Below are 14,416 nucleotides of genomic sequence, written 5' to 3' on the forward strand. Positions count from 1 at the left end.
TGAATGATCCTCTGTCGTGCGAATAATCCTCTGTGGTGTGAATGATCCTCTGTAGCGTGAATGATCCTCTGTGCTCTGAATGATCCTCTGTAGTGTGAATGATCCTCTGTAGTATGAATGATCCTCTGTGGTCTGAATGGATCTCTGTGGTGTGAATGAATCCTTGTAGCGTGAATGATCCTCTGTGGTGTGAATGATCCTCTGTCGTGTGAATGATCCTCTGTCGTGTGAATGATCCTCTGTCGTGCGAATGATCCTCTGTAGTGTGAATGATCCTCTGTGGTCTGAATGATCCTCTGTAGTGTGAATGATCCTCTGTGGTCTGAATGGATCTCTGTGGTGTGAATGAATCTCTGTAGCGTGAATGATCCTCTGTGGTGTGAATGATCCTCTGTCGTGTGAATGATCCTCTGTAGTGTGAATGATCCTCTGTCGTGCGAATGATCCTCTGTCGTGTAAATGATCCTCTGTAGTGTGAATAATCCTCTGTCGTGCGAATGATCCTGTCGTGTGAATGATCCTCTGTCGCGTGAATGATCCTCTGTACTGTGAATGATCCTCTGTGGTCTGAATGATCCTCTGTAGTGTGAATGATCTTCTGTGGTCTGAATGATCCTCTGTATTTTGAATGATCCTCTGTGGTCTGAATGGATCTCTGTGGTGTGAATGAATCTCTGTAGCGTGAATGATCCTCTGTCGTGCGAATGATCCTCTGTACTGTGAATGATCCTCTGTGGTCTGAATGATCCTCTGTAGTGTGAATGATCTGTGGTCTGAATGATCCTCTGTAGTGTGAATGATCCTCTGTCGTGCGAATGATCCTCTGTCGTGTGAATGATCCTCTGTAATATGAATGATCCTCTGTGGTCTGAATGGATCTCTGTAGTGTGAATGAATCTCTGTAGCGTGAATGATCCTCTGTCGTGTGAATGATCCTCTGTAGTGTGAATGATCCTCTGTGGTCTGAATGATCCTCTGTAGTGTGAATGATCCTCTGTAGTATGAATGGATCTCTGTGGTCTGAATGGATCTCTGTGGTGTGAATGAATATCTGGAGCGTGAATGATCCTCTGTCGTGTGAATGATCCTCTGTAGTGCGAATGATCCTCTGTCGTGTGAATGATCTTCTGTCGTGCGAATGATCCTCTGTCGTGCAAATGATCCTCTGTGGTCTGAATGATCCTCTGTAGTGTGAATGATCCTCTGTGGTCTGAATGGATCTCTGTGGTGTGAATGAATCTCTGTAGCGTGAATGATGTTCTGTGGTGTGAATGATCCTCTGTCGTGCGAATGATCCTCTGTCGTGTGAATGATCCTCTGTTGTGTGAATGATCCTCTGTAGTGTGAATGATCCTCTGTGGTCTGAATGATCCTCTGTAGTGGGAATCATCCTCTGTGGTCTGAATGATCCTCTGTAGTGTGAATGATCCTCTGTCGTGCGAATGATCCTCTGTCGTGTAAATGATCCTCTGTAGTGTGAATAATCCTCTGTCGTGCGAATGATCCCCTGTCGTGTGAATGATCCTCTGTCGCGTGAATGATCCTCTGTACTGTGAATGATCCTCTGTGGTCTGAATGATCCTCTGTAGTGTGAATGATCTTCTGTGGTCTGAATGATCCTCTGTAGTGTGAATGATCCTCTGTGGTCTGAATGGATCTCTGTGGTGTGAATGAATCTCTGTAGCGTGAATGATCCTCTGTCGTGCGAATGATCCTCTGCACTGTGAATGATCCTCTGTGGTCTGAATGATCCTCTGTAGTGTGAATGATCCTCTGTCGTGCGAATGATCCTCTGTCGTGTGAATGATCCTCTGTCGTGTGAATGATCCTCTGTCGTGCGAATGATCCTCTGTTGTGCGAATGATCCTCTGTCTTGCGAATGATCCTCTGTCGTGTGAATGATCCTCTGTCGTGTGAATGATCCTCTGTTGTGTGAATGATCCTCTGTCGTGTGAATGATCCTCTGTAGTGTGAATGATCCTTTGTGGTCTGAATGATCCTCTGTCGTGTGAATGATCCTCTGTGGTCTGAATGATCCTCTGTCGTGTGAATGATCCTCTGTAGTGTGAATGATCATCTGTGGTCTGAATGATCCTCTGTAGTGTGAATGATCCTCTGTAGTATGAATGATCCTCTGTGGTCTGAATGGATCTCTGTAGTGTGAATGAATCTCTGTAGCGTGAATGATCCTCTGTCGTGTGAATGATCCTCTGTAGTGTGAATGATCCTCTGTGGTCTGAATGATCCTCTGTAGTGTGAATGATCCTCTGTAGTATGAATGATCCTCTGTGGTCTGAATGGATCTCTGTGGTGTGAATGAATCTCTGGAGCGTGAATGATCCTCTGTCGTGTGAATGATCCTCTGTAGTGCGAATGATCCTCAGTCGTGTGAATGATCTTCTGTCGTGCGAATGATCCTCTGTCGTGCAAATGATCCTCTGTGGTCTGAATGATCCTCTGTAGTGTGAATGATCCTCTGTGGTCTGAATGGATCTCTGTGGTGTGAATGAATCTCTGTAGCGTGAATGATGTTCTGTGGTGTGAATGATCCTCTGTCGTGCGAATGATCCTCTGTCGTGTGAATGATCCTCTGTCGTGTGAATGATCCTCTGTCGTGTGAATGATCCTCTGTGGTCTGAATGATCCTCTGTAGTGTGAATCATCCTCTGTGGTCTGAATGATCCTCTGTAGTGTGAATGATCCGCTCTTGTGTGAATGATCCTCAGTGGTGTGAATGGTCTTCTGTGGTGTGAATGATCCTCGGTAGTGTGAATGATCCTCTATAGTGTGAATGATCCTTTGTGGTCTGAATGATCTTATGTGGTGTGATTTTTCCTCTGTAGGGTGAATGATCCTCTGTGGTTAGAATGATCCTCTGTGGTGTGAATTATCATATGTGGTGTGGAAGATCTTCTGGTGTAAATTATCCCTTTATAGTGTGAAGTGTCCTCTGTAGTGTGAAATATTCAAATGTTGTTTGAATGATCCTCTTTAGTGTGAATGATCCTCTGTGGTCTGAATGATCCTATATGGTGTGAATCATCCTCTGTAGTGTGAATGATCCTCTGTGGTGTGAATTATCATATGTGGTGTGAATGATCCTCTGTGGTGTGAATGATCCTCTGTTGTGTGAATGATCCTCTGTAGTAAGAATGATCCTCTGTAGTGTGAATGATCCTCTTTGGTCTGAATGATCCACTGTGGTGTGAATAATCCTCTGTAGTACGAATGATCCTCTGTAGTGTGAATGATCCTCTTTGGTCTGAATTATCCACTGTGGTGTGCATGATCCTCTATGGTCTGAATGATCCAAGTGGTCTGAATGATCTATGTGGTCTGAATGAACCTCTGATAACCACTCCCCATCACTGATCCATCTCCCCATCACTGGCCCATCACTCCCCATCATTGACCCACGACTCCCTATCACTGACCCATCACTCCCCATTACTGACCCACCACTCCCCATCGCTGACCGACCACTCCCAATCACTGACCCACCAATCCCAATCACTGACCCACTTCTTCCCATCACTGACCCACCACTCCCAATCACTGACCCACCACTTCCCATCACTGACCCACCACTCCCAATCACTGGCCCACCGCTCCCCATCACTGACCCATCACTCCCCATCACTGACCCATCACAGACCCACCACTCCCAATCACTAACCCACCACTCCCAATCACTGGCCCACCACTCCCCATCACTGACCCACCACTCCCAATCACTGGCCCACCACTCCCCATCACTGGCCCACCACTCCCCACCACTGACCCATCACTCCTCATCACTGGCCCACCACTCCCCATCACTGACATTTGGTTGGAAGTATTCTCAGGTGATAGGAATTCACAGTTGTACAAATGGACTGATTGTGTAAATATCCCGGTGAGCGATACAGGCCCCATGGACCTCTTGTTTTGTTATTGGAATGCAATTTCTCTTCGCTGTCGCTGGCACCAGTCAAAGCTCCCCACTGTGATGGTGACCACAACCATGCTTGGAGTACAACTCGCAACCGACTGACCATTTTGTTTATAATCAAGTGATGACTTCCGTGACGCCGAATATACACTTACCTCAGCTAATAATTATTGCTTTGTCAATTTGAATTCAATTTCGTATCAACTATCATATAATTGGTAGAGTAGGAATGTAAGGGGGAAGTTGGGTGATTTTATTAAACTGGTTCCATTGTTGGTGCGCCACGCAAGGTTAGCGCGATTTAGTTTAGGTAGACAGGAACCCAGTCTTGTGATTTCATGTTAGTCTGCAATCTCGATCCAGAGATCCAAAGAAAAAGGTAAATTCCAGAGCTCAAGATAAGCTGTGTATTTGCGTAAAATACGCATTAAATAAACTGAACTACGCAGATTAATCAAATCCTAGCGTATCAAATACGCAACAAAAACTAAAATTTTTGCTCTTTAAATAAAAATTATGCTTATATTATAACTATTAGATAAAACGATTGCATATGTTACAACTGTTAAATAACATGATTGTGTATCAGCCGATCGCCAAATTCACTTAACGTCCGTTACATTCGGAAAAGTGTTTGCGACAAACTGATAGATGCCAAATGAAAAGCACATCGTGCCTCGTCAGTATTCATTATACATATTGTATCTTAAAACATGGGAAACACAATCAAAATTAACCCGCTGGATGCTTAGGTTTTTTTCTGACGCACATTTTCCTAAGATCGGAAAAGTGCAGGTTGTGCGACAATTGCGCTCATGCGGGACTGGATCTACCTCCGGCTATATGATTACACAGAGTATTAAATTTCCTATCTGATGGTTTAACTGTAACTGCAGATATTCATCCGTTTGAACAAAAGATACTGCTAAGTGTTGTCTTAAAATTTATTCAGGAAATTTCGCCGCTTTTTATCATCCACTGGTAAAAGTACTGTGAGACAATTTTTGTTATTTAGCAGCTTTACGGAAACTGTGAGCGAACAAAATTCTGCCTAATATCTGAACGACATAACTATATATCAAATGGAGTTATATGCATATGTATAACGCCATACATTCATATAACAGTGTTCGGGTTAAAACTAAGAAGTTTGGTAGATACAGTGGTGGTGTGACAATTTATGTTTGAGAATCGTGGGTCATTGATGGATATTTAACAAGGATATATGAACATTTTGAAAAAACAGTAGTTTTCTTATTTAACACATCAAGATTAGGTATTGACAAGGATACAGTCTTGATTCTGACATATCTATCACCTGAGATCTCGCCTGTCTATGAGGATAAAGATAGAGATGGTATGTCAGTATTGGAGGACTATTTGACAGAGATTGTACATGATCACCCAGAAAAGGAACTCTTTCTTGCTGGTGATTTGAATGCTGGGACCAAAACCTTCCTTGATTACATACCTGAAGATAACATTGATTTTATCCAAAAGGAAATTGATGATTACACAACTGACAGCTTTGAAGTACCAAGGAACAATAAAGATTCTGAAAACTGCAACAATTTTAGTAAGAGACTTGTTGAATTGTGCAAATTATTCAGTATACATATATTGAATGGAAGATGTCACAGAGACAAGCAAGGTGAATATACATGCATTACACACAATGGTGCCAGTACTGTGGACTATATGATAGCTTCCCCTAGCCTCATTCCACGTATATCTGACTTTGGAGTAGGTGAGCGAGATGAGTCAAATCACTTCCCAGTGTTTTGCAGGCTTATTTTGCTCATAATGATTGCAGTAATGTACAAGTCAACAAGTACAATGATGATTCTCTGCGTAGTGAACTTGAAGTTAATCCCTGGTACAAATACCCATGGAAGGAAGATAATAAAGATGTCTTTAAATCCAAGTTTAAAGACTTGTATGACCTCCTCAAAGATGAAATTGAACAGATAATTTCAACAGATGTTAATACTGCACTCTGTGGACTTGTGAATGTCTACCAAGAAGCAGCATCTATAAACAAGAGAATTTACTGTTTTCCTTCAACCCATGATAAATCTAGACAGATCAGTCAACCACTTTGGTGGGACTGTGAACTAAAAAACTTAAAGAATGAAAAATACCGTGCCCTGAGAGGACATAGAGACTATTGTTTAGATATTAGTGTGTTCAGGGAGTTGCTCTCTAAACTCAAGAAAACTTTTGCACTTAAAAGACAATCTTATCAAAATCAACAGCAACAAAAACAAATTGAATCAAGAGCTAATCCTAATTTATTCTGGAAATTGTTAAAGCAAGGGAGACAATCACAATTGCTAGTTGGAATTAGAACTGATGAATGGATGAAGCACTTTTTTCTTCCCTCCTCCACTCAGAAAATAAACCCATCTTACCTCCACCAACAGACACAGATAATTATGTAACTGATGATACCCCGGCACATGAAGATTTAAATCAACCTATAACAAATCAAGAAGTTGAACAACATATCCAAAAGCTTGTAAATAATAAATCACCAGGACCTGATGGTATTGTCTCTGAATATTTCAAGAATACAAAAAAAATTATTTTACCTACATTGACTGCTCTCTTTAATGAAATACTTGACAATGGTGTGTTTCCAAATGCTTAGAATAGAAGTATCATTTGCCCTCTTTTTTAAGTCTGGAGACGAGCATGATGTAAACAACTACAGGGGAATATCCTTGATTGATAACCTTTTTTGATAAATATTTACCTCTATCATAAACTGGAGACTTAAGAATTTTTGTGAGAAAAATAACATAGTTGATGAACTACAAGCAGGATTTAGGTCCAATTATTCAACTATTGACAACATTTTTAGTCTACAGGCAATGACTCAAAAATATGCAGGGAGAAGAAAGGGGAGATTTTACTGCCTCTTTGTTGACTTTTCAAAGGCATTTGACACCATAAGACATGATAATCTACTGCAAAGCCTACATGATGTTGGGATGAAGGGTAAACTGTTCAATATAATTTCGTCAATGTATCTAAGTCTGTGTGCTTGTGTAAGGGCTTCAACTGTACTAACTGAATATTTTGAATGTAATCTGTATTTTGAGTCCACAACTATTTATATACTATTCATAAACAAGCTTTTAATTCAACTTGAAGACTGCGGAGGAGAGGGTGTTTTTATGTCACAAGATTTTAAAATATGTTTCTGCAATAATGTTTGCAGATGATGTTTCATCTGTATCATATTCAGCAGTTCAACTACAAAAGAAAATTGATGCTCTACACTTATTCTGTTTACAAACTGGTATGAAAGTCATTCTGAAGAAGACAAAAGTAATGGTATTTAGAAATGGTGGTCCCCTAAGAAGTTGTGAAAGTTGTGTCATTTTATGGTGAAAGCATTGATGTTGTTCCATTTTACAGATATTTAGGAATTATGTATCCCCAAACTTGTGTGGACCCAGGCTCAAACATGTTTAGCTGCTCAGAGTTCAAAGCTGTGTTTGCCATAAATAGATATCAGAAGAAACTTGCAGATATTCCATGCAAAGATTTATTCAAAATTATTGATAGTATTTTAACTCCTATCCTGTGCTATGGCTCTGAAATCTGGGGTGTTAATTACAGCTAAATCATTGATGATATTCAAGTTAAGGTGTGCAAATCAGTTCTTTAAGTGTCAAGAAATACATGTAATGTGATGGTGCTTGGTGAGTGTGGTAGAGCTCCTTTACAGCTTACATATATGACAATAGCTGTGAAGTACTGGTGCAGGCTGATACAACTGAGCCCGGAGAGACTACCATATATCAGTGTTACAAGATGCTAGCTGTTCTGGATGATTCAGGTCGCACCACCTGGACCACCTGGGCCCTGAGAGACTACCATATATCAGTGTTACAAGATGCTAGCTGTTCTGGATGATTCAGGTCGCACCACCTGGACCACCTGGGCCCTGAGAGACTACCATATATCAGTGTTACAAGATGCTAGCTGTTCTGGATGATTCAGGTCGCACCACCTGGACCACCTGGGCCCAGAGAGACTACCATATATCAGTGTTACAAGATGCTAGCTGTTCTGGATGATTCAGGTCGCACCACCTGGACCACCTGGACCACCTGGGCCCAGAGAGACTACCATATATCAGTGTTACAAGATGCTACCTGTTCTGGATGATTCAGGTCGCACCACCTGGGCCACCTGGACCACCTGGGCCTGGAGAGACTACCATGTCAGTGTTACAAGATGCTAGCTGTTCTGGATGATTCAGGTCGCACCACCTGGACCACCTGGACCACCTGGGCCCAGAGAGACTACCATATATCAGTGTTACAAGATGCTAGCTGTTCTGGAAGATTCAGGTCGCACCACCTGGACCACCTGGGCCCAGAGAGACCACATGTCAGTGTTACAAGATGCTAGCTGTTCTGGATGATTCAGGTCGCACCACCTGGACCACCTGGGCCCGGAGAGACTACCATATCAGTGTTACAAGATGCCAGCTGTTCTGGATGATTCAGGTCGCACCACCTGGACCACCTGGGCCCGGAGAGACTACCATATCAGTGTTACAAGATGCTAGCTGTTCTGGATGATTCAGGTCGCACCACCTGGGCCACCTGGACCACCTGGGCCCTGAGAGACTACCATATATCAGTGTTACAAGATGCTAGCTGTTCTGGATGATTCAGGTCGCACCACCTGGACCACCTGGGCCCAGAGAGACTACCATATATCAGTGTTACAAGATGCTAGCTGTTCTGGATGATTCAGGTCGCACCACCTGGACCACCTGGACCACCTGGGCCCGGAGAGACTACAATTTATCAGTGTTACAAGATGCTAGCTGTTCTGGATGATTCAGGTCGCACCACCTGGACCACCTGGGCCCAGAGAGACTACCATATATCAGTGTTACAAGATGCTAGCTGTTCTGGATGATTCAGGTCGCACCACCTGGACCACCTGGGCCCTGAGAGACTACCATATATCAGTGTTACAAGATGCTAGCTGTTCTGGATGATTCAGGTCGCACCACCTGGACCACCTGGGCCCAGAGAGACTACCATATATCAGTGTTACAAGATGCTAGCTGTTCTGGATGATTCAGGTCGCACCACCTGGACCACCTGGGCCCGGAGAGACTACAATTTATCAGTGTTACAAGATGCTAGCTGTTCTGGATGATTCAGGTCGCACCACCTGGACCACCTGGACCACCTGGGCCCAGAGAGACTACCATGTATCAGTGTTACAAGATGCTACCTGTTCTGGATGATTCAGGTCGCACCACCTGGGCCACCTGGACCACCTGGGCCTGGAGAGACTACCATGTCAGTGTTACAAGATGCTAGCTGTTCTGGATGATTCAGGTCGCACCACCTGGACCACCTGGACCACCTGGGCCCTGAGAGACTACCATATATCAGTGTTACAAGATGCTAGCTGTTCTGGAAGATTCAGGTCGCACCACCTGGACCACCTGGGCCCAGAGAGACCACATGTCAGTGTTACAAGATGCTAGCTGTTCTGGATGATTCAGGTCGCACCACCTGGACCACCTGGGCCCGGAGAGACTACCATATCAGTGTTACAAGATGCCAGCTGTTCTGGATGATTCAGGTCGCACCACCTGGACCACCTGGGCCCGGAGAGACTACCATATCAGTGTTACAAGATGCTAGCTGTTCTGGATGATTCAGGTCGCACCACCTGGGCCCGGAGAGACTACCATATATCAGTGTTACAAGATGCTACCTGTTCTGGATGATTCAGGTCGCACCACCTGGGCCACACACATTAAAACTATTTTATTCAGATTTGGATTTGGATATGCATGGATAGCACAAGAAGTTGGGGATAAGATTGTTTTTATTTCCATGTTTAAACAGAGACTATTTGACAACTTGCAGCAAACCTGGAATGTAAATGTGAACAGTTTATCTGACTCATTCCTATAAACATTTTAAATCGCTACTAAGTGTTGAATATTACTTAAATTCACCACTTCCATCTCACTTAAAAAGGATTTTAAGTAACTTTCCAATAGCAGTAAATACTGGAAGATACCATGCCTAACTATATGAAGAAAGACTTATTAATAATTTGTGAATCCTACAGCTCCGGTAATGCACGTTTAGATAAATATATTACATACCGTATTCGACGTATTAAGCGCCCGGGGCGCTCTCAAAATTGGAAATAGTGGGCTCTTATTAGAATATAATTTTGGTGAGAACAAAAACAGAGTTGAAAAATTGTAAATTTCGTACAGTAGATTATGCTGACAGCCTGAAATGATTCAAAAGAAAGTATGTACGTATCATACATGAGAGATATATTTTCCAGAATTTAATTGCCCACAATTAAGGGTGCATATAACACACGAGTGAGTATTATACACGAATCAATAAGTCTTGTGTACATTGATCAATCGGAAGGGGTGCTAATTAGCAAATATCGCCATGGGCGCTTATTACGTCGAATACGGTAACTGTATCTCTATTATTTCCTCAGATGCATATGATACCTTATATAAAATATCTATTTTTCTCAACCAAAGCTCATCAACTTAGGGTAAATAGTAAATAATCCACTGCGAATTTATAAGAATAAAAACAAAAACAAATGTAAATAATGTAAATATCATTTTGCGCAGGCTTTATGTATTCCTGCATATGTATGTATTTTGGGCCAGTGGCTTTTATTGAATAAATTGTCTGTGTGTCTGTCTGTCTGTCTGTCTGCCTGACATACATTTAATGCAAAAAATAGCCTGCCGTAAATGACGAAAACTGATTTTTCTCTATGACGTCAAAAGGCGACAGGGAGGTTACACACGAAAAAAGAAAAGGGGGCATAACTCAGCTATGCTTAGCTCCAGTTTATTTAAACTCGGGTCACATGGTGAGCATTAGATGTGGGTAAGGACAGTATATTTTCGTGGTATTTTGTTCACGAGTAACCAAACTATTCCAACACAAATATCGATATTGAAACTGTATACTCCCTTATATTACCGTAAGAAATGATGAAACTTATTTAATAAAAAAAGAAGTAATAGCGAAATGAATGGCCCTATGTAAGCTGTTAATTAGTCCTTCGATCACAATATTCTTCTGACTGGTCAAGTGTAATTTGGCTTATGTTGCACCATTATTAATGGAGTACTAGCCTTGTGATCAAATGTAATGAAATACTTAAAACATGACACCGTTCTATTTGATGTCATGGCTGGTTTTATATCTTTGACAGCGTCGGAGAAAGACGACACTGGTATTTTGATGAATATATATTTACCTCCCCTAATCACTTTTTACAATTCTTGGAGAAATAAAGTAATTAGTTTAATATCCTGTGATCACAATATTTAGAAAAAGATGAACATTTTGATTGTATAATACAAAACGAGAGGAATAATTCGTAAATCGTTTGTGACAACGCGCACCTGCGAATTGTTAGATATCACTGTTGTGTTTATCAAACGACCTAAAAAAACTATTCCAAGACCAAGACAATTCTCCTGGAAATGTGTGCGTATATTTTAACGCAAAATATCCATTTAGTTAAAGTAATATATTCAGTTTAAGTTTTAAAATAAAATGAAACGGCTATCCATGGAAGTTGTTAATATGAACTTATAATATTGACTTTGACTTTGACACTCCCAAGAAATTTCTGTTGAAAAATATCAAATCATAGCAATGTATCTATTTTTAATTCCCTAATTCTTCCTATAATTCTCTTCCCATGCATATTCTGAACGAATAGACGAATGGATAGCTAAAAAAGGGGAAAATGCTGCACTGTAAAATACGTATTTAGCTTTGTTTACATTTCAAACAAGTGCAGTTTTTCGAGCACAGCGTTGTTTTCACACCTAACTTATTTTGCTTGATTTGATCTCGGCACTTTGTATTGGTGACAGAGACCATGTGTCATTTGTTTCTAAAATGTATGAGGAATTCAAGGATGTATGTATCACAGCTGAGTTTGAAATACGCGTAATGTTACAGGCGTCTCATTACCGGTAGGCTACATGTGAAATGTGATTTTGTAATCACTATCTAATATGGCGGAACGTTCACAGTATACAAAACGAGTCTCTGCGTGTCTGATGTATTTTGAATTTTATTCGACTTCAAAGTGAGGTTTGAAGAGGAGGGACATATATATCCCTCTGGCATCCTGCCCCTGGGTGAAAAACAACAAATAACCCAAACCCTACCTACAGCTCTGAATTCATCTGGGAATCTGGTCAGTCGTGAGACGAGAGTGTAAAGAAGGTGTCACCCGCTGGGAAGAAGCTTGATTGAAATGGTGAAATGGGAGAGAGAAAATAAATATCTCGCCAAACAGAAATATTTCTTTTTAAATTTCAGCAGCAATAATATGCAACACATCTCCATTTGTTAATCTATATCGCCCACATGAGGCCTGTGCTGTACTTGCATATGCCGTGAAGCCAGCATTGTGCCGCCCTGTGAATTACCGATATCGTATTTAGCAGAGAAAACAGCCGGCAGCTTTAGTGTTTAGACCTAAGCCGGAATGCCGTGACGTCATCGACAGTGTGACGTCACTGTCATTGTACATTTGGCGCCACGTCAGCTGGGCGAACCTCGGCTCGGTCTGACGTCACCGAGTGCAGCGAGATGTAAACAAACATATTTTTTGGTGTTTTTCACGATTAATTACAAACTTCTGCCGTAAAACTAACACAGAAATATATGATGACATGCATGAACGTATCACGAGGTGCAGTGCTTACATACCAATCACACATCATCTCTATTTACACTCAGTTAACAATTTTCTTACCTGATCATGAGAACTTCCAAACACAACAAATGACAAAATGTCTGACAAAGTTTTTACAAGTTTTATTCATCTCCAAACACAACAAACAGTTTCACGTAAATAAAGACATATGTACACACGACGACGTGAACGGCACACCACGTCACTGTCAGGTCTCCCCCACCGTCCACACAAACACGACACTGACGTCACTGAGCACCGCGGGACTCGAGGAGATCCACCACTCGCGTATGTCCATAGTCTCTCGCCACGTCGGCCGCCGTCTGCCCGTAGTTGTTCCTGGCGTCGATGTCCACCACGTGCAGAGACAGCACATACTTCACCAAGTCTCCTCCAATACAGGCCCAGTGAAGGATGTTGTAACCGTTCACGTCCACCAGTGACACATCGGCCCCTTCACTCACCAGGAGCTCCACCACGTCTCTGTGTCCAATCATTGCTGCCCACATCACCGGTGTCCAGCTCCTCCACCTACAATTGACGTCCGCGCCCTGAGACAGGATCCGCTTCACCTTCTCCAGGTTCCCGGTCCTGCTGGCGTAGTAGAGGTCCCCGCAGTCTGCTGGTGATGGAGTCGCTGTAACACAAAGTAAACTCTGTACACTTCCAGACATCTTCGTCATACATCTACATGGTTCACACCTCAACGTGGTGACACGTGACACGGTACGTCATCAACCACTTCCAACATGGCTGACAACACAAGGATCAAGGGGAAGGACGACAGCTGGTTCATGTAATCAAGGATTATGTGGTCAATGTTTAGAATCTTTCTGTCACATCCAGTTGTTGTAACATTATTCTGTGTGTGGATGGAGAGTGTCAACGTTTGATGGACTGAGCTTTATGAGATGATACTGTCAGTACAGTTGCTGTTTGGAAATATTAGATAGATCTTATAAGACATGACATTGGAGTATGTCAGTCTGTTTGTTTGTTGTTTTACGCCGCACTCAGCAGTAGTCCAGCAATAAGATGGCGGAGTCTGGTACAGACAGACAGTCCAGTGGTTGACAACATGAGCACCGATTGACACAACTGGAATACGATGACATGCAAGACGCAAGTCAGAACCCTCACGGGTCTATACCCCAGCTTGTTAATTGTTGGAGGGATTAAAGTGTGGGCTTTCTACCTGCTGGGTTCTCCCACCTACCCTGTGTAGCAGGCTTTTTTGAGGTCGTCACTGCTGTCCTCGCGGTCTGGCTCGGGTCACTCGAGGCTGAAACACAGAACATGCTGTTCAGAAAACAATACAAACTAAATAAGCATTATACATATCAGATATTCTACAAAGTTTAGGTTTTTAAAATTTTGACTGATGAATACAATTTCAAAACCATTCATCTTAGTAGAGGTATTATTATAAGGTCGTCTAGCGACTAATAAATCACTCAAACGCCTATCATACATATACAACACAAACATTGAGATTGCTGTTCATCTGAGCCGCGCGTCTGTACAGGCTTGTTGGATTGAGCCTTATGGTGGTACTGGCAATACAATTGACTTGTTTCAAATTATTAGAATAATAAGAGACTACATTTATCAATTTGTTATTGTAGAGACTGTTCATATGAAGGTTTGTGGAGTGAACTTTCAGGCTTATATTTGTCACATGTTGATGTGACCTCATCTCGTACAAAGTTGGACAGTGACAGT

At 42.1% G+C, this 14,416-nt stretch overlaps 1 protein-coding gene across 6 annotated transcripts in view; it reads right to left on the bottom strand.

The window, feature by feature from the left end:
• The window catches only part of LOC124124966 (ankyrin repeat and KH domain-containing protein mask-like), a 239,630-nt gene that overhangs the window by 217,681 nt on the left and 7,533 nt on the right, over positions 1–14,416 (bottom strand). The window contains exons 3-4 of one of the 6 annotated variants that reach the window (XM_048382814.1): positions 13,890–13,976; positions 12,802–13,331 (exon numbers count right to left, since the gene is read on the bottom strand). The exons of 3 other annotated variants lie outside the window; for them this stretch is intronic. In XM_048382814.1, the coding sequence (XP_048238771.1) occupies positions 12,943–13,331; positions 13,890–13,976 (476 nt within the window). In that variant the 3' untranslated portion in view covers positions 12,802–12,942. Of the gene's footprint in view, positions 1–12,801; positions 13,332–13,889; positions 13,977–14,416 lie in introns of those variants that run through there. 2 more of the 6 variants (XM_048382818.1, XM_048382815.1) reach the window with 2 other exon arrangements.

Source organism: Haliotis rufescens, unplaced genomic scaffold (assembly GCF_023055435.1).
Source record: "Haliotis rufescens isolate VD_foot unplaced genomic scaffold, xgHalRufe1.0.p SCAF_41, whole genome shotgun sequence".
Taxonomy (NCBI): domain Eukaryota; kingdom Metazoa; phylum Mollusca; class Gastropoda; order Lepetellida; family Haliotidae; genus Haliotis; species Haliotis rufescens.